Source organism: Oculina patagonica, chromosome 3, assembly GCF_052425735.1.
Source record: "Oculina patagonica isolate OP01 chromosome 3, crgOcupat, whole genome shotgun sequence".
In the NCBI taxonomy this organism is placed as follows: domain Eukaryota; kingdom Metazoa; phylum Cnidaria; class Anthozoa; order Scleractinia; family Oculinidae; genus Oculina; species Oculina patagonica.
Window position 1 is genome coordinate 10,716,967 of NC_135760.1, and position 17,838 is coordinate 10,734,804.

General features: G+C 37.7%; 2 protein-coding genes across 2 annotated transcripts; one reads left to right on the forward strand and one right to left on the reverse strand.

Annotated features, from left to right (window-relative positions):
• The first annotated feature begins 243 nt into the window (after positions 1 to 243).
• Positions 244 to 8,645, forward strand: LOC144646483 (carboxypeptidase D-like). Its single transcript, XM_078506080.1, has 4 exons — positions 244 to 1,280; positions 3,931 to 4,223; positions 4,788 to 5,012; positions 7,059 to 8,645. The coding sequence occupies exons 1-4, from the start codon at positions 775 to 777 to the stop codon at positions 7,463 to 7,465; spliced, it is 1,431 nt and encodes a 476-aa protein (XP_078362206.1). The 5' UTR covers positions 244 to 774; the 3' UTR covers positions 7,466 to 8,645.
• A 1,244-nt stretch (positions 8,646 to 9,889) lies between these two features.
• Positions 9,890 to 17,328, reverse strand: LOC144646484 (putative iron/ascorbate oxidoreductase DDB_G0283291). Its single transcript, XM_078506081.1, has 7 exons — positions 17,311 to 17,328; positions 15,482 to 15,546; positions 14,980 to 15,039; positions 13,645 to 13,866; positions 12,585 to 12,774; positions 11,201 to 11,448; positions 9,890 to 11,041 (listed from the first exon to the last, which is right to left on the reverse strand). The coding sequence occupies exons 2-7, from the start codon at positions 15,486 to 15,488 to the stop codon at positions 10,767 to 10,769; spliced, it is 1,002 nt and encodes a 333-aa protein (XP_078362207.1). The 5' UTR covers positions 15,489 to 15,546; positions 17,311 to 17,328; the 3' UTR covers positions 9,890 to 10,766.
• Positions 17,329 to 17,838: the final 510 nt, after the last annotated feature.

Below are 17,838 nucleotides of genomic sequence, written 5' to 3' on the forward strand. Positions count from 1 at the left end.
ACATATATAGATGTTTTCCTTCAGGATTCCTTGCAGGCCGCACACCTCCAAGTCATTTTCGGACAGGCTTTCTTGAGCATATGCCTCTGTAATACTGTAAAGTCCAATATAAGTTGTAAATTGTCCCATGTCAAAACCTGAGGAAGGCAAAAATCGCCAGGCGTTTCGGACGCGAACCGCGAAAAAGCTGGTGAGAGTCACGCGCGATCCCATCATTCCATGCGACAGCAGTAGCGAAGCGAAGCGAAGCAGATGTGCGATTTGAGTGGGCGCAACTTATTCGAGCGCCTAAAAAGTTTTATACCGGTTTGGTCGAACGGTACGAATTACAAGCTTCATCTTTGATTTTATGGATAGTCCATTGATATCGGAAGATGAGTTGAGACACTGATCCTTTATTGGTTGTCTTCGAGAAACAGAATATTTTGAAGACCGCTTCATCGCTGAAGGAAGTTTTAACCAAAGCTGTCAGAATTGTTTATTTGCAGCTATCTGCTTCCTTGGATTTTAGTTTTACAGCCGCGTTGGTGGGGAAACATCCGACATTGTGACGTACAGTGTGATTCACATCTGCTGAAGCCGTTAATACGGAAAAACGCAACTCGCGAAAGAGTATAAATCCACGAACATTACTGAAAAGATCAAAGATTCCATTCCGTGTCTATTATTGTTTAGGTAACGAGGTTTCGCGACAGTGAAGTCGGTTGGATTTTCTTGATTGGAAATCCAATTACAAATTGTTTATAAGAAGACTTCGATCACAGAAGGTAGATCATGGCGGCATATTGGCGAGTTCTAGTGTTCATCGTTTTATTGTCTTTCAATGTTCGCGGGGCAGAGAAAGAAAAAGTAGTCGATTTCTCACACCACGACTACGATCGAATGACCAATGTTTTAGAACAATTGGCAGAAAAGTATCCTTCAATAACTCGACTGTATGATCTGGGTGAATCAAACGAAAAAAGAAAGTTATGGGTCTTGGAAATAACAGATAATCCTGGAATCCACGAACCTGGAGAACCAGAATTCAAATATATTGGAAACATGCATGGAAACGAAGTTGTCAGTCGGGAAATTCTTCTCCACTTCATTGAACATTTGCTGAAGGAATACAACAAAGATGATGAAATAACCCGACTAGTTGATTCTACAAGGATCCATATTATGCCATCAATGAATCCTGATGGCTACGAGAAAGCGAAAAATGACAAACGAGACGAAAGATCTAGATGTACTGGAGTGCTTGGGAGAGCAAACGCAAATAACGTTGATTTGAATCGGTGAGTACAAACACTGTTTTCAAGCGGGTTTCGAGTGAAACTGAAACCTTCAGGGTATATTGTTGTTTATTATAATCTTTATTTTTTTGTAATCAGTTTGCTTTCACTGTTCTAAATTAGCTTTCACGATTTTTTTTTAATTATTCCATTTTTATAGACAGTGTATAAAACTTGAAAAGGATTTTCGAAATTATATAAACTTAGCAGTGGGAAGCGTCTGTTAATTTTTTTAAACCTACATGTATATGAAAGCTCTTTATGCAAATTATCGCATTAACATGAATATTCAACCGTTTAATAACAAGTGGTTTCTTTCATGATAATGCTTATTTTTTAATATTTTTGTGTGTATTTTTTTAGTAAGACAAATACACTAAAAATTATTTCTTATACATGCATATTTTTGAATTTATAAACACCTTCAGTTGGTCATATTGACAAGCCGTTACTGTGCCTTTCTACAGCTGTGTGTAACTGTGCCTTTCTCTGAAGTTCAAAATCTTCCTAGCGATTGCATTTTCTGCTGCCCTCTATCATCTAGGCAGACCTCTCAGGAAACAGGAGTTCACTTGAAGGAGTTCAAAAGTTCACATCTGTGAGCCGTGATTGGTAGATTTTCATTCATTTTTTTTTTTCCTGAAGATTCACTGATTGTCATTTTTCATAATAATTTTTTAAACACCATTGACAGCAGTAAATAATGCAATTGTTACTAAGGTTTTGAACTTCAGGATTCGTCTAATTTTGGAAAGCGCAATACATATAAAATTAAATGGCGGCAGCTTCAAACGTTATTACTGTTTACCAGCTGGGCTAAATTCCAATTTGTCTAAAAAAGTAGATTAATTAAAGTGTTGTAACATTGTCTCCACTGGATTCAGGAATCTTAATAAGAAACAATTACATTGTACCTCTATTTGATGCAAAAATATGCATGCATGCATGAAAAAAAATTCATTTGTTCCAAGAAGCAAACAGTTTTCCAAGAGTAGAGCTCAAAGAACAGATAATGTGTGGAGACTGATCTCCAAGCATATTTTGAAGACAAATTTAGGCTATTTTGTCTTCATGTATTATCCTTTAATTAATTTGACTTACACTTTCTGTTTGTGGAGATTTCTGCCAAGCTGTCTTGTTATGTCTGTTCAAAGCAATTAACATTTTGTTTGGGATGAGAAATGAACTACAACTAGCCACCAACGCTGACTGAGGTGAATGGTTGTTTTAGTATACTAAAACAGTGAGATAATATAACCCAAATTATTATATGGCTACAATAGTACGCGCGCTCTGATTGGCTGCTGAGCGGGCATTATTTTCTTGTAATGACCGGGCATTATGAAAATTTTTCTCGGCTCGACGGTTTTTTGAGTTGTGAGTAAAAGCTACTAGCGAGGGGGCAAAAACAAAAAAAATGGCAACAAAATATAACTATCTTTTCAACAACTAAAAGAAAAATATAAGCTACCGATACTTCTTTAGTATGAGCGACGAAGAGAGCCACAGAGAGCGAGTTTTACCTCCAGTGTTTTTTCCCTTGATTATACTCTCTTGAATAGTGCTTAAAGGCCATATAATAAATAACTTATTAACCTCGTCCGCGGTCATTACAGGGGCCAGACCTCAACCTTGATGCATTGACCCGCTGTCGCTCGGTCAATACATCAAGGCCTCGGTCTGGATTCCCCTGTATGACCTCACTCGGTTAATAAGTAGTATATAATGATTTTCGACTTGTCATAATAATTATTCCTGCAACAATTACAATTTTCTCGCGTTGTTCGGAGGTGAACAGCAAATGATATTTGGAGTTTGAGTAGCCAATCAGCGTGTGTCAAAAACACTATCCACTGTTTTACCTTATTGTAGGAAATTAACGCTTGTGTTAATTAAGGTATTTGAAATTAACGCGACTTAAATTAACGCGAATTGAAGGAAAAATTACTTCCCAATAAAGGAAATTAACGCGAAAGAGGGGGTAACATTTCAAAGTGAAGGAAATTAACGCGACGTACACAACAGGAACAAGTTTATTTCAACACTTGTAGGCATATAATCTTAAACGAAAACAATGTTCGTGGTACTTTTCCCACTTTGAGCGTTCTTCACAGTATCAATGATAGTGACAGATAAAATTATGCTTTTTCCTTGGAGTCAAGAACATCTGTACTGTAACGAAAAATTGGGGCCAAAGTAATGGAAATTAACGTCATAGAAATTAACGCTCCACTTAATTAATGGCACGGAAATTAACGTTAACAAAAATTAACGCGAAAGTTTGAAATTCGTGTTAATTTCATGAAGCGTTAATTTCCTATAATAAGGTAGTATATACTAACTTCTGATATTCTCCAGTTTTGGCTGTGCACTTCGTGTAGCCAACTGCCTGAGAGAAATATTTGATAGATTTACTACATTATTTCAAAAACATCCTCAGGGACGGCGGAGCCAGGGGGGCTGAGGGGCTTTAGCCCCCCCACTTTTGCTGAAAAAATAAAGAATTAATAAGAGAAGAGTCCCTTAAGCCCCCCCCACTTAAAGTCACTAGTCAGCCCCCCCAGTTGGAAAAATGCTCCGCCGTCCATGATCCTGCTAGCTCTGTAATAAAAGACCAATGGAATAACCATCCACATTTAATTTTTACTACCAGGAATTTTCCAGACCAATATTTTCCTGACCAAGCCGCAGATGAAAGCAAGCTAGCAAAAGAAACCCTTCTTGTGAAGAAATGGATTGACAACAATCCCTTTGTTCTGTCCGCCAACATTCATGGTGGCTCATTAGTGGCTAATTACCCCTATGACGATAGACCAGACAAACGAAGTACCTACAGTGCCTCCCCAGATGATGATGTTTTTCGCAAATTGGCATTGGCTTATTCAACAAACCATCCTAAGATGCATTCACAGGACGCTGCTTGTGATGGAGATCGTTTCAAAGATGGTATGTAAAGTTTGTTACAGATGTACATATTGTATTTTGTTCAGTCTTTTAAAAATATTTAAAGTTTCAAATGCATTTTCTTGTTGATTTTTGGACACATTCATTCAGTTTGGAGACCATAAGTGTAATGCCTGAAAGAAGTAAAGTTTGTTCATTGTACTAAGCCACAAATTACATTGTCACAAATAGGGCTTTCCACAAGTTGCTCGAGATTTCCCAAAAAGTTGCCTGTAATTTCTCAAAACGTTGCTCAATAGTTGCTGCAAAAATCCAAAAAAGTTGCTTCTGATAATAAAAGTTGCTCGAAAGTTGCTCCAAAAAAAGTTCCTTGAAAATCTTCGGAAAACTTCGTAAATCTTCGGAAACGTTCGCATGGCCTTTGAACAACACTCGGATAATATTCGGTCTGGAAACTGCTCAAAATGCAACAAGGTACTTAAGAGGGAAAATGTTGCTCGAAGGGGAAAAAGTTGCTCGAAATATGAAAAGTTGCCAAAAAGTTGCTAAGCAACTTGTAGAAAGCCCCAGTCACAAATTGCATTTACTATTTTCCGTCATCTTTAGGTATCACTAACGGTGCGGCTTGGTACTCAGTTGCTGGTGGAATGCAGGACTACAACTATGTCAATACCAACTGCTTTGAGTTAACACTCGAGGTCAGCTGCTGCAAATTTCCAAAAGAAGATACACTCCAGGGATTTTGGGAAGATAACAAGAAATCATTGCTTGAATTCATGAAGCTTGTTCATACTGGTGTCACTGGCTTTGTTAAAGATCAGAATGGAAACGGTAAGGCTTATAAAAGACATTGAGTTTTTCTCCTTAAGATGCGCAGAAACAACTTGAAAAGTTAAGCCTTAATTTCTCAAGTTGAAATCCATTTCTATCCGAGCCATCTGCACCCAAAGACCTAGTTGACATTTTCAGTGCTCAATAAAAGTGGACTATTATTTTTAGATTTCCTGCAACACAAATATAAATTTTGAGTTTTCGAAAATGTGGTAAAATCTGTGGCAAACCCCCTTTAAACATGTCTGGGTATTAATTTTAAACAATTGCTTCAGAAGCTCACTGATTGGGCTTGAATTTTCAATCTTGCGTCCAGTGTGTAAACTATTAGGCTAGCACACCTTGGCTTAGACTTACAAATCAAATGCAGCCTTGGTCAGGGTAATTACAGCAGTGTATGCTGTGTTAATGGGCAAGACACTTGACTCTCACAGTGTCGTTTTGTATTAATGGGCTCCGACAAGTTGTTAGGGGTAGGTAACAAATTGCTTGTGGTTACCTGCGATGGACTAGCATCCCATCCAGAAGGAGTAGCAATATTTTTACATGTACCTTATTCTTACTTATTTTCACAAGTACTAATTTTCACGATTTTCGCGATTTCAAAATAATAGCAAAATTAAATACGCGCGAAAAAATCATTGCGCGAAATTTTACACACGCAAAAATCAATACCATATTATAATTTATGTCAAAACAGTAAAAATTTTAATTGTTTGGAACTGCAATTATTTATCCTTGAAAATATAATTATGTCTTGTTTTCGACTAGCACCCTTCCTCTGATTACTGTTTTCTTCAGCTTGTAAATTGGCCAAAACCTAATTAGTACACTCACCAAAGTTTCCGTTTGCCGAGACTTCTTGTAGTTACATTGAACGAGACCTTTGTATATGTCTCGTAGTTCCTTATTCTTTGACTACTGAGCCATAAAACACTGACAAAATCGCGAAATTTAATACACTTTTGCTCTATTTTTTTCTTGCAATCGCGAAAATTATTACTCACGAAATTCGGCTCTCAAAATTTCGCGAAATTAAGTACGCGCGAAAATTAGTAAGAATAAGTTAGTGGTTTTGAACTGTAGAAACCAGAGTTACAAAATGTAAAATAATGTCTGCCTGGTTAAAAGGATCGTGCTACAGCTACATTTACATTTTTCATTTTAATTATTATTGTTATGGTTCAGAAAATACTTGCTGAAAAAATAATGTTAACAAAGAGAAATATTACTTCTATGACCTAAATGACAAAACCATAGCTTCATTTCAAATGAATACATGTATACCAGATGTAATAATTACAGTCAAAATAGTCAGCGCGTGCCGGGTATGATTCCGGAATAGTTTTGATTAACGTCGAACGGATTGCATTATTCGTTTCAAACATTCAGATTCAATTTGAATATTGGAAATCAACCAACCGTAAACACGTGCACACGTGAACCTGTCAAAAATTATCGAATTTGATTGGTTAATTTTTGACAGGTTCATGTGTGCACGTGTTTACGGTTGGTTGATTTCCAATATTCAAATTGAATTTGAATGTTTGAAACGAATAATGCAATCCGTTCGCCGTTAATCAAAACTATTCTGGAATCATACCCGGCACGCGCTGACTATTTTGACTGTAAAATTTACAAAAACTTTGAAAACTGTTCAGCCTAACAATAAAAAAAAATATATTATTATTTCAAAAACCCATATCACAATCCATTTTAAACTTCTTGAATTTTTGACCATGCGTACCTTCTTCATTTCATTTTTTTTCATTTTATTTATTTCTTTATTCCATTTCAAACTTACACAGATAAATACATGTATAAAGCAAAACAAGTAGAAGAAAAGAAATGGAAAAGGGCAAAATATAGCTAGCTAATTTGATTCCCTGGTTAATTTTTAAAGCTCTTGTTTTTTTTTTTTAGTGGTTATTTTTATACAGTTTCACTCATTTTAGGGTCATTTTTGTATGACTAAATTTAGCTAAAATCTGTGACACTGCAGAGTTTATCACAGACACTGAGTAATCACGGATCATTGTTTTGCAGGAATTGAGGGAGCTGAAATAAATGTTGGCAACCGAAATCATCCTGTAAGAAGTGCCAAGGATGGAGACTACTGGCGCCTGCTCCTTCCAGGGGAGCATGAAGTGACAGTTTCAAAACACGGCTACACTCCTGTAAAAAGGACCATTGAAGTTAATGATGGACCAGCAACGAGGCAAGAGTTCATCCTGGAACGAAATGGAGAGAGTCTTGACGAGGCTGGTACTGGGTTCGAAGATGTTAAAATGGACGACAAGAAGCCTGTTCCAGTTTCATTGGTCATTGGTCTGACAGTTGTTTGTCTTATTTCGCTGATGTTAGCACTGGCGCTTGCTATCATGCTTGCCAAGAAGTACAGAGGACGTGATAGTACTCAAGGAGAGTACTCTCAAGTCCATACTGATCCATAAAACATGGTAAAACAGTAAATAACTGCCAGAAATTCATGGGTGCTACATGTATAAAAACTTAATGTTACAATTGCAACATTTATTATTAGGTTATTATTTTTTTATTATTATTATTATTATTAATTTATTTATTAAGTCTATTTAAGAGTCTTTTAAAGTGTATTGGACTGAGACATGATGTCAAACCCAACACTTACATGTATTTCTATATTTCCATTGCAGACTAGACTTGTAGTAAAACAGCCTCAAAATGTCTGATTTGTTTTCTCACATTGAAAAATCATTGCAAAGTTACATGTACAACTTCATGTACATGTAAGAGGATTACAGCGATCTCATCACGGACATGAGTGCTCTGTGTTCAGTATGGCATATTTTGGCTTTAATCTCTTGCAGGCAGTGAAAATGACTGAGAAATGGCTGTAGTTCCAGTGCTTATTATAGTGTACATTTAAGTTTATTTTTGTTTATCATTTTCAGTCAAGGAAGCAAAATTAAATTTATCAAATGCAATTTCTTTGTACAATGATGAAGTACAGAATGAAATAAAAAAATTAATGTCATAAGAATGTACCGGTAAGCATTTTTTCTTTTCAGGTTGCAGATCCCATTTCATCTTTTGATTTGTTAAACATGTTTGGAATCTATCACTAAATATTGTGAAAAATCCATGGGAATATACATGTATGGTGATATGATTTTGCACACAGCATTTTAAATGTGTTGATGGGTTAATTTATGTATTTGAATAAGAATTTCCCCTTTTTAGCTCCTGTGAATTTCTGGCTAGCTGCTTATTAACCAAGAAAATAGTTTGAAACAGTGAAATACTATGTGTATGTGTGATTTGTGAAAAAAAAAATGTTTTGTTATCCGTAGAACTTCCACATTTCATTTTTGCAATGATTGTGACAACATAAGAACCTTTCAAGACAAACATATTTAAATCTCCATTTGTTGTGATGCCTTTGTCAAAATGTTTCTTACAACCAAATCGTGAGATAGTTTTCAGAAGCTACACATTGTTTTGTGCAGTTGTAACACCAGTTACAATATTGTATTAGGAGAAATTAATTTTGGTATTCAACAGGGTATTTCTCTGTTTCATTCAAACTATTTTCCTTGTTAATGAGCAATAAGTAGGGAGAAAGATGATAGACAGGGTCCAAATAGACCAAAATGTAATGAATTAATAGAAAAAATAGTTTAGTTTGTTTTTGCATTAGAAAAAAGTCAAGTAACCTTGACTTATTATTCACTGTAAAATCCTGGTTGTACCTCAGCTGATTAGAGGATCATCTGTCTGCTTATGAAAAACCTATTCTGGATATTATTTCTCCTCTATCCAATTTTCCTTATTAAGTTTCAAACACCATCACTGTGCTTCAAGTTGAAATTCACCTATCCTCTGCCAGTTGGCCTTTAAAGTTGGAATAAAGAACTAGTAAATTTACAAGTAACTTGAAAATCAAACATTCAATTAGAGTGACATTCGTACAACATTTCTGTTGTGGTTTAAATTTATGTTTGGTTTAAATGTTTTAAAAAAACTAGTGTGATTTTTATTTCCATTTGTTTTCGATTATGACAATGAAGTTGAGACAATGAAAAATAAATTAAACTGGTTTGAAAAATTATAAACCAAAGATAAATCAGGGTTCGTACAGGCCACGGAAAACCTGAAGAGTCATGGAATTTTAAAAATTTCATTTTCCAGGCGTAGAAAGTCATGGAATTTAAATGAGGGTCGTGGAAAGTCATGGTAAATGGTATTGATTGTACAAAATAGATTAGGCAGGTTATTTTTTGTGAAAAAAAGGGTAAAAACGTAGCTGAAATCAAGAGAATGTTTGAAAATTTCCAAGAAAAATGTTCTGGGTGGAACTGAAAAGGTATGGAATTCAAAAGTCCAAAAGAGTACAAACCCTGTAAATTGAAACCACAACATATCTCTTGTGAGAGTCTTCTTTAGGGCCTGTTAGCTCTCAGTATTAGCTTCCAGCTGTAAGCCCACCCAAAGCCCCTTAGGAAGTTGTATACGCCCAGGGTTTAACCATGATTTTACAGTAGTTGAGCAAAACATATAGGTATTATTTTACTAATAGGTATCACTAATTTTAACCTCAGCCTCGACAATAATTGTGTCCAGACCAATTGACTGATTCATTGATTGGTCGTTGTTTGGTTTTGAATGGAATTTCGTGGACAAGTTCCACGGTATGAAACTTTTTCGTTAAACATCGGCGATCATTTAAGCAAATGATAAATTGACCATACAGAGAAATAGACAGCAACAGGCTAGGCTAGGGTGAGGTAAGCTTTTTACGTTTTCCAGAATCTTTAAATTATAGAATTCTTATTTTTGCCCGTAGGGCAATAATGATGATGTATAAAATTATATCAATTCAGTGGTGCATATGTACCTTTATTTATTTTTGTTATCAGTTAGAATTGTTTATCTTTAGGTTAGAGGGTCACATGAAAATTATATTATTAACTTACGTATATGTAGTTGCTTATCATAGCGCGTTAAATGTCATTCTGATTGTTGTAGTGTTTACTTAAAATGTTGCAATATTTGCAGTCAATGCAAGGGGAAGATAAGGGTCTTTCATGTCTCAAGTATGACTTTTCATAACTTGTGCATGTGTCCAAAATAGACAATCTCTCCCTTGTGTGTGACTTTGGCAAACTTGTAAAAGTGTTGCTTTATGGGGAAAACTGTAGTGGAGATGGGGACAGAACGTAAATAAAATGCAAGTGTACATTGTATTGTGTTGCTCAATTGTGTAAGTAGTAGGGGCGCCCACTATCTCTGGGAATAAGACCTTTATTAACAGGCCACGACAATGCCTCTAGTCCTAGAAAACAATAGAATAACGTAACTAAAACGTTATGGTTTTAATAATAATATAATAGAAATATTCTTCTAATATAAAAGCAATGCTATACAAGTTTTCCAATGCTATATTTTTCAAAATTATATTCACCTTCCATGTATTTTTTTTTAATTTTTAGATTTTCGTCTTTCAAAGAACAATTTCCACAATTAACAATAATGTCCGAGTAAATCAGTTATTAACTAAACTGACGTTTTCAGCGTTTGCCCTCTTCGTCGGAGCAAATTTCCCTTGTTGTTATCATTATATTTGGCCATTATAATTAACTCTATTGCCAGCACTGACATATTTATACACTTGGTCAACCGGAATAACAAGAATTCTCCCCTCTCCCCCCCCCCCCCCCCCCACCTCCTCCATGACCCATTCAACAAGGCCGTTATGAAAATGCGCGTGTAAAACTACTCCGAGAACCAATCGAAACTTTGTTGAAACTTGGCATAATAATAATCACCAAATCTGAAGGGCAATTTTAGCAGGAACTCAGGGGTGTAGTTCAGGTCCCTCGTCAGGTCGCTGTCCAATGGCTCGATGACGCACTTGGGATTGGGTCCGTAAAAGAATGGGGCTGAATATCTGTGCTTGTCTGGGGAGTTTCTGACACGATGGATACTTGCGCGGTAAAGGCCCTTGGTCCAGGCTTCCAATGGGTCCCCAACATTAACAACGAAGGTTCCTGTGAAAAGAAATAATGCGGCCTGTAAGACAATCATTGGTTTTAGAAGTTTTTATATCCTTCATAAATTATGATCTTTTCGATGTCACGTCCCTGATACAAGGAAAACTCGCCTTTTCCTCTCCTCCCCCCCCCCCCCCGGGTTCAAAATGAAGTTACCTGGAATGGGTGGTACATCGATCCATTCTCCTTCTGAGATCTGCACTTCCAATCCCCCGACATCATCCTGTAAGACCATTGTAAGCACTTCGTGGTCTGTATGTGGCCCCACCCCCCACGAGCTGTCTTTACTGGGGTGGGCAGGGTAAGACCACATGGCCATCCACGCACTTGGATTAGAAAACATGTCGTCAAAATGGTCTTTCTTTAGCTGTAGACCCATTGCTATAGCACGCATCAAAGACAATCTGTAAATGAATGTTTTGCATTCAAAATAGTGTCTAGAGTTTTTCTAGTAGTAGGCGCCGCGGCCTTATGGTTAGGGCGCTGGACTCCGGATCGAGCGGTCTGAGCCCCAACCGGGGTCATTAAAACACTTATTAACTCTGGGGTACAAAAGGGTACCGGCTAATTAAACGCTGGAAAGTAGCTCTGCGATTAAAAAGCATCCCATCCAGAGGAAAGGAGAAATACTCCTAGTCGCTTAAGAAGAAATCGGCGTTATGTGCCAGCTGTTTCGGCCACAAAACTCGAACGCGGACTTTACATTCCCACCAGATTCGAAATTTGTCTGATCCCAAAAGTAGTAACCTCCTCCTCCCCCAGGGGGTACTCACCCTCTCCTCCCTCCCCCTTCCTCCTTTATACACAATACTGGACAGGATATGGTTTTGAGGAGTTTACTCTGAAAAAGTGCGTTCAAATCTGTTCATTTGGCTCTCAAACAGGGCATCGTTTTTCGGGAATCGAATTGGGAGATAACGGTCTTAGTCTGGTATATAAGGAAAAGACTAACATCTTCGAACGAAATTTGCAGCAGATATAGTTTCAGCTCTCCTATCACTGGCTACATTAAAAGAAGAAAACTACAATATTTAAATCTTCTCGCCAAATGAAACGTAATTTTAATGGTCTCATGTTGCAGTTATTTTTTCATATAAAAAAAAAACAGTTATTATTATAAAACTTCCCTGCACTGGCGGCAATTAGCTGTCACAGTTCATTATGAACGCAAGGTTTCCTTTTTACTTTTCAATCAATAAAGGGCAAAACCAACTTTCCCGTCTTCACGCAGACATTCCCACACGAAAATTTTTTTTCAACTGTATGGCAACAACAAGTTCAAAATACAAGTACAGTCTTGGGAACAAGTGCAAGTTGATGGCGACATCACTAATTCTCTGACTGAGCCCGCGAATTTCGTCCCAGAAGTTGCTAAGCAACATGACGTATTTTTACGCGCGATTGCTTTCGGAGTACTCGTGAGCGCTCGCGCTAGTTTTTGATTGAATGAAATTATTCGGAAATTCTTCGAGTGCTTCAACGAAGATTTGCCAAAACTGGCACTTATTCCCCCGACTGAAGTATCTTGATAACAACACACCCAACAGTCTTCATCTGATCCCTGTATTGCTTTACAGCATTAGCAAAGTTTGGCAGGTCTCTCTCATCCGGGTATTGATTCGGACCAACCATTGGCGTACCAGAAATCACATCCGGGTCATCAGAACTGACATCTGGCCCAAAGTAGATACCTTCCTTTACATCTACTTTGCCTGCCGTCTTCTCTGATCCTGTAGGCCAATTAAAAAAGGAAATCTTTTAGGACCTAGATATCTCTTTTAATTCTCTTTACCCATGTAGCCTGATTATTTTTAAGTCCTTTATAAGGGAGTAACAAAAGTGTCAAATCTTGAAGTGGTTAGCGCAAAAAGGTAACAAGTAATACCTCGAGGTTTTAATCGTCTGTTAGTTAGCGATCGCAAGCGAAGCCCAAGTCAACTATCAAAATCAAAAGAAAATCGAAAGCTAGCAGTCTATCGATAAAACTGCTTTATTAACGTTTTTGTTAATTTATCTAGCCATATTGCACGGAAACGTACTCGCGCTCCGAAAGACTTCTATCGACCAATATTTGGTGCCTGTGTCTTCATCATCATCATCATCACCGGTCCTTTTCGCGCCATCGGACGCATAAGGCCTCGTTATGACAAAATTGTGAGTTTGTCAATGCTCTCGGATAACAGTTAAAATGAGATACGTGTAGAGGGATATTATTATGGCTTCCCGGCCATCCTCACTCTTCAGAATTACATTAAAATTGACTAGTGCCTCAGTAGTCTGCGCTGTGCATCCGGCGAGAATGCTAACGTTTTCAAGTCACACACACTAGCGACGAAGCCACAGGCTTTTCAATTTCTCGCCTTCTCATCTTTCTCTACGCCCCCTTCACGCCGCCGTGTTTGCTCGCGAGCGACCGAGTACGAGGGAGGCTCGCGCGTGTGACTCAAACATGAACATGCTCGCAAGTTCCCGGAGGTAATTACAGTAGAGTTGCGCATTTTTAAATTTTTATTTTTTTTTTAACTTCCTGATCGCCTGCTTGGCAATCCATATAACCTAGAGTGAGAATTTAAGCTGTAACGTTTATTTGCTAAACAAACCTCTCTGTATATATCCTCTGTATGCTTTGCTATTCCTAATGCTTAGAGCAATTTTCTTCTCAAAAGGCATCTCAAAGAAGCGTCTTGCAGCCTCCATAACACCATCTGTTGTTTTCTGGGGCACACCGTGACCAGAAATGTAGAAGAATCCTACATCGCGACACGCTTCATGAATGCGCTTCACCACGTCACTCAAGTATATCGACGAAGACTTTCCCTCTGCTGTTCAAAACATACAACATAAGCCATCGAGCCTCACCGCCGGCGAGATCTGGGCACTAGAAGCGAAATGACTTTTCTCTTCTGATGCTTATGCCTCACCGACTGGTTCACTCGAGTGGCTCTGGGGACTAGAATGATGATTGTCGTCAAACTATCGTCAGTTACTCCAAATACTATAAACAGAGTCCCCTCGTTATCAGGATATCCGGTTATGAAAAATTACATTCAATTGTTAAAAACTATTTTGTAACAAGATTTGAAGTCATTTTTCGGACGTATAAAATTACTTTCAAATTGAGGGAAACCTCAAAAAATAGTTTTCATAGGTAGAAAAACACCAAAGAAGTGACAATAAACTGAAAATAAACAAGGATGACAGACTTGAAAAAATTTAACCAATTTTTTTCAAGACGTGCCATTTGTGATAAAGCCTCTTGAAGATTACACGAGACATTAATGAGTTTACAATCAGTCTCTAAAGATTTAAATGAATAAAGAAACTCAGCTGCTATCCTGGCACAAATAAAAAAAGTAGCAAGCAAGAAAATCCCTTGTTAATGTTAACCAATATGGCAGCGAAGGCATCACATACAAACCAAGGTGCTCTCCATTGCGAAATCCGGATTGCGGACTTTCCAATAAAACACGAAATCCAAAAACACTGCATTTTGACTCACCAAAAATCTTCTCCGAGGTGGAATTCAATTAACAAATCCAAACCCGGATTTCATAGATTTGCTATTTTGCGTTTTGCTTGGGAAATCCGAGAAAGGATTGGCAAAAATGTTCTCGTGAGCAGCCGTCTGTTATCAGCTGATTGTGCGTACGCATTGGTGAGCGCTAAAACTCCGCTGTTCACGAGAAATGTCTGAAAAGAAGTTTTTAGATTTTAAAAAAGCGCAAAAATATTAATCCGTAAAATCAAGGAAAGATTTCGATTTGCTAAATCTGTTTTTGCATTTTCTATGTTATTGGGAATCAAAGGCATGTGGAATCCGAAAATCCGGATTTGAAAATCCAGTCCGGATTTCCCAACCGAAAGCGCAACAAGAATTTAAAAGGGGTAATGGTTCCTTACTAACTATGTGAGCTTATTAAACTATCATATACTACCTTTTAGCAAAGGTGAAATGTCGATTAGGGGCACATGTTTTCCGATAGATCTTGAAAGAACTGTGAAAGAAATAATACTTTTTTTACTAATCTTATGGCACTATTTTAGCAGTACTTGGCTTTTGTGTCCAAGTTAGATGGATATCAACACTTTAAGAAGTTCCCCGAGGTGGACTGGTACACCTTCAAAGAAAAACCTTACTTGTAAGAAGCATGACTTTAATATTAACCTATAACGGACAAATGCGGAGAAAAAAAGTGTTTTACCGTCAAGCGTTATGATCAAGTTTTTAAGACTATTTTTGTTGAATGCAGTTAGTCATTGGTCGTTTAGATAGTCAGTCATTAAATTAGTCAGTCAGTTAGTCAGTCGGTCGGTCAACGGATGGTGGGTTGATTAGTAATTAAGGTACGCGTGGTAATCGTGATAAGGAACTTAAAGAAGTATGTTATTTGTACTGAAAAAACTAGAAATTATCAGTTATCTGAAAATTTTACAAACCTGACATCGTCGTTGATAATCAGGAAGAACTAACAAAAAATATAACCCTTTGGTGTTTCTTCAAACTGAAAACAATAAAAAAGAAAAAAAAGAAATTAAAATGTCTGTTGTGTAGAACTAAAATGCAGTGGCCTATCTGTGGAGTAGCGTACATTATAACTGCCCAGTTATATCGTGGATTAGATCAAAAGTTTCCACTGTACTAGTACTACATCCAGGATAAAATACCGTTAGAAATGGTCCTGCGTTTTCCTCGACATTCTAGAAGGGATTAGCCTGCGAACACAGACGTCTTTCCGGCTGTCGTTTCTCTTTGCCGAGAGAAACGACAGCCGGAAATCATTGGAAATAAGTCTGCGTTCGCAGGCTACAAAGGAATCCATTTGAGAGGTAGGTCGACGGTTTTGAGAAATGCATGAAGTAACGATTTTTTCACCCCACAACAAAGTGGTGTTCTTCGGAGCTTATTTTCCTCCAAGTTTCGGTATATTTAACCTCAAGTTCCCCGACTGCATGCATACATACGAGAGCCCTATGTTTTTATCGTAACACTCGCCAACACAGCTGCAAGTTCCTCAGTGGTTAACTTAATTGATAAATAACTTATTTCACTCCTAAATATAGCTTTAAGTAAAGCATAAATAAAGCTATAGTTTTAACCAGAGCGATGGGGACACGGGGGGGGGGGGGGGGGGGGTTAACGCCGCAATACCGCAAAAAAAATTAAAATACGTCAAATACTGCAACACTGGGGAAAAAAATCGGAAAGTATCGTAATTTCATAGTTAGCTTACATAGCTGGCGGTAAAGGTAAATACAAACGACCGGACTGTGAAGACAATGACACAAATTTTAACTGGTTGTTAAAACAATCAAATGACTACTTACAATCATTTACAATCACGATACATTTTGACTCGTGAATATAAGGCTGCTCCAGATTTTTTTCCGAAACGACCAGAAACTCGAAAATGGTCAGAAAAACGTGAAGGATAAGTTGTATATTTAAAAACGTGAAGGATAAGTTGTATATTTATAGTCACTATCGTCAACCAAAACGCTGAGAAAACGCATTTCGCAGGTTTGAAAAATACCGCGATATTGCAATTCATTTGAAATAACCGCAATTCAATTAAAGTTACCGAAATACCGCATGAAAATTGCCCAATATCCACTGAATATCGCAAACCGCAATGTCTTCCTCCAGAGCCTATGCTGGCGCAATCTCGTCCCCAGAGGCCGCGATCCTTCTGGTCTGCGCCAGGGATCGGGAACTCTGGGCTCAGGAGTCAGGCCTGCTCTGGGCTATTTTGAAAACCCGCCACAAAGGCGTCTGACTCTGATTGGCTGTTGAAAACTTGTTCGTTTCACTACAATCTCCGGCGCACGCGCACAATCAAACCGGAACCAGGATTTCCTGGTTCCGGTTGTGGATTCGTCCAGAGCCCTTGAGTTTCCCGACCCGCTGGTCAAGGGGAACGCAGGCTCTGAGGACGAGATTGATGCTGGCGTGAGGACTGCCGGCGCAACTTAAGTGGAGGTTTGATTGGTCGATAGTGTGTCGTTACCTAGGAAACTATTACCCAATCACAGCTCACCAGTGGTAGACGAATTCAAGAAGAAAAATACGAGGAACCGAATATAAGGAGACGAATATAAGGAGCTAAAAATATACCAAAAAACAAATGCTGAAACTGATGTTAAATTGTTAGTCACATCCCAATTATTTGCCGTTTGCGTGCTTATCGTCAGAAATAAAGAAAACAAAATCATAACCGAATATTCGAATTGAACATCATAAGTCTGGCGATTGTAAAATAAATACTTACAATTATAATGACCACAATTAATATTTTGCAAGGCGAATGATAAGCATGTGCTTATCTCAGACTTATTATCAAAACCCTGCTACTTCGGGGATGTAAGACCTAGCTAAAATAGTCCTTTTTAGGGCTATTTAGGGACGTCTTGCCACTTAAAAAACGTGCAGTTATTTTGAAAATTCTTGGATATTAGCCTAACTTCTGTAGAAGCCCGTCTTATTTTGGAAAACACATCCCACAATAACCAATGATCTTAACTAGTTTTAAGATTCTAAACTACAAGAAGGATAACCAAATAACAAGGCAAGTTCAAAATACAAATTTTGTCTGAAGTGCTACACTAGCATTTAAAATCGCAAACAGGATTTCCTAAGGTAACCTTGGAAAACAAGTTAAGAAGTACTCGAGATATTGTGCAGTATTTAAAGAAAGGTTGAGCTGGCTAATACAGCTTTCAACAACTATTTCGGCCACTTTTTAAGATATCCATATTTGTAGCCTAATTAGGGCGCCAGGCTGTCTTTGCATATCTGC

Coding starts and splice junctions, on each gene's coding strand:
- LOC144646483 (XM_078506080.1), top strand. CDS start 775: ATGGCGGCATATTGGCGAGTTCTAGTGTTCATCGTTTTATTGTCTTTC. Junction 1,281..3,930: donor AATAACGTTGATTTGAATCG/GTGAGTACAAAC, acceptor TTTTACTACCAG/GAATTTTCCAGACCAATATT. Junction 4,224..4,787: donor TGGAGATCGTTTCAAAGATG/GTATGTAAAGTT, acceptor CGTCATCTTTAG/GTATCACTAACGGTGCGGCT.
- LOC144646484 (XM_078506081.1), bottom strand. Junction 12,775..13,644: donor CAGAGGATATATACAGAGAG/GTTTGTTTAGCA, acceptor ATTGGCCTACAG/GATCAGAGAAGACGGCAGGC. Junction 11,449..12,584: donor GATCAGATGAAGACTGTTGG/GTGTGTTGTTAT, acceptor ATTCATTTACAG/ATTGTCTTTGATGCGTGCTA.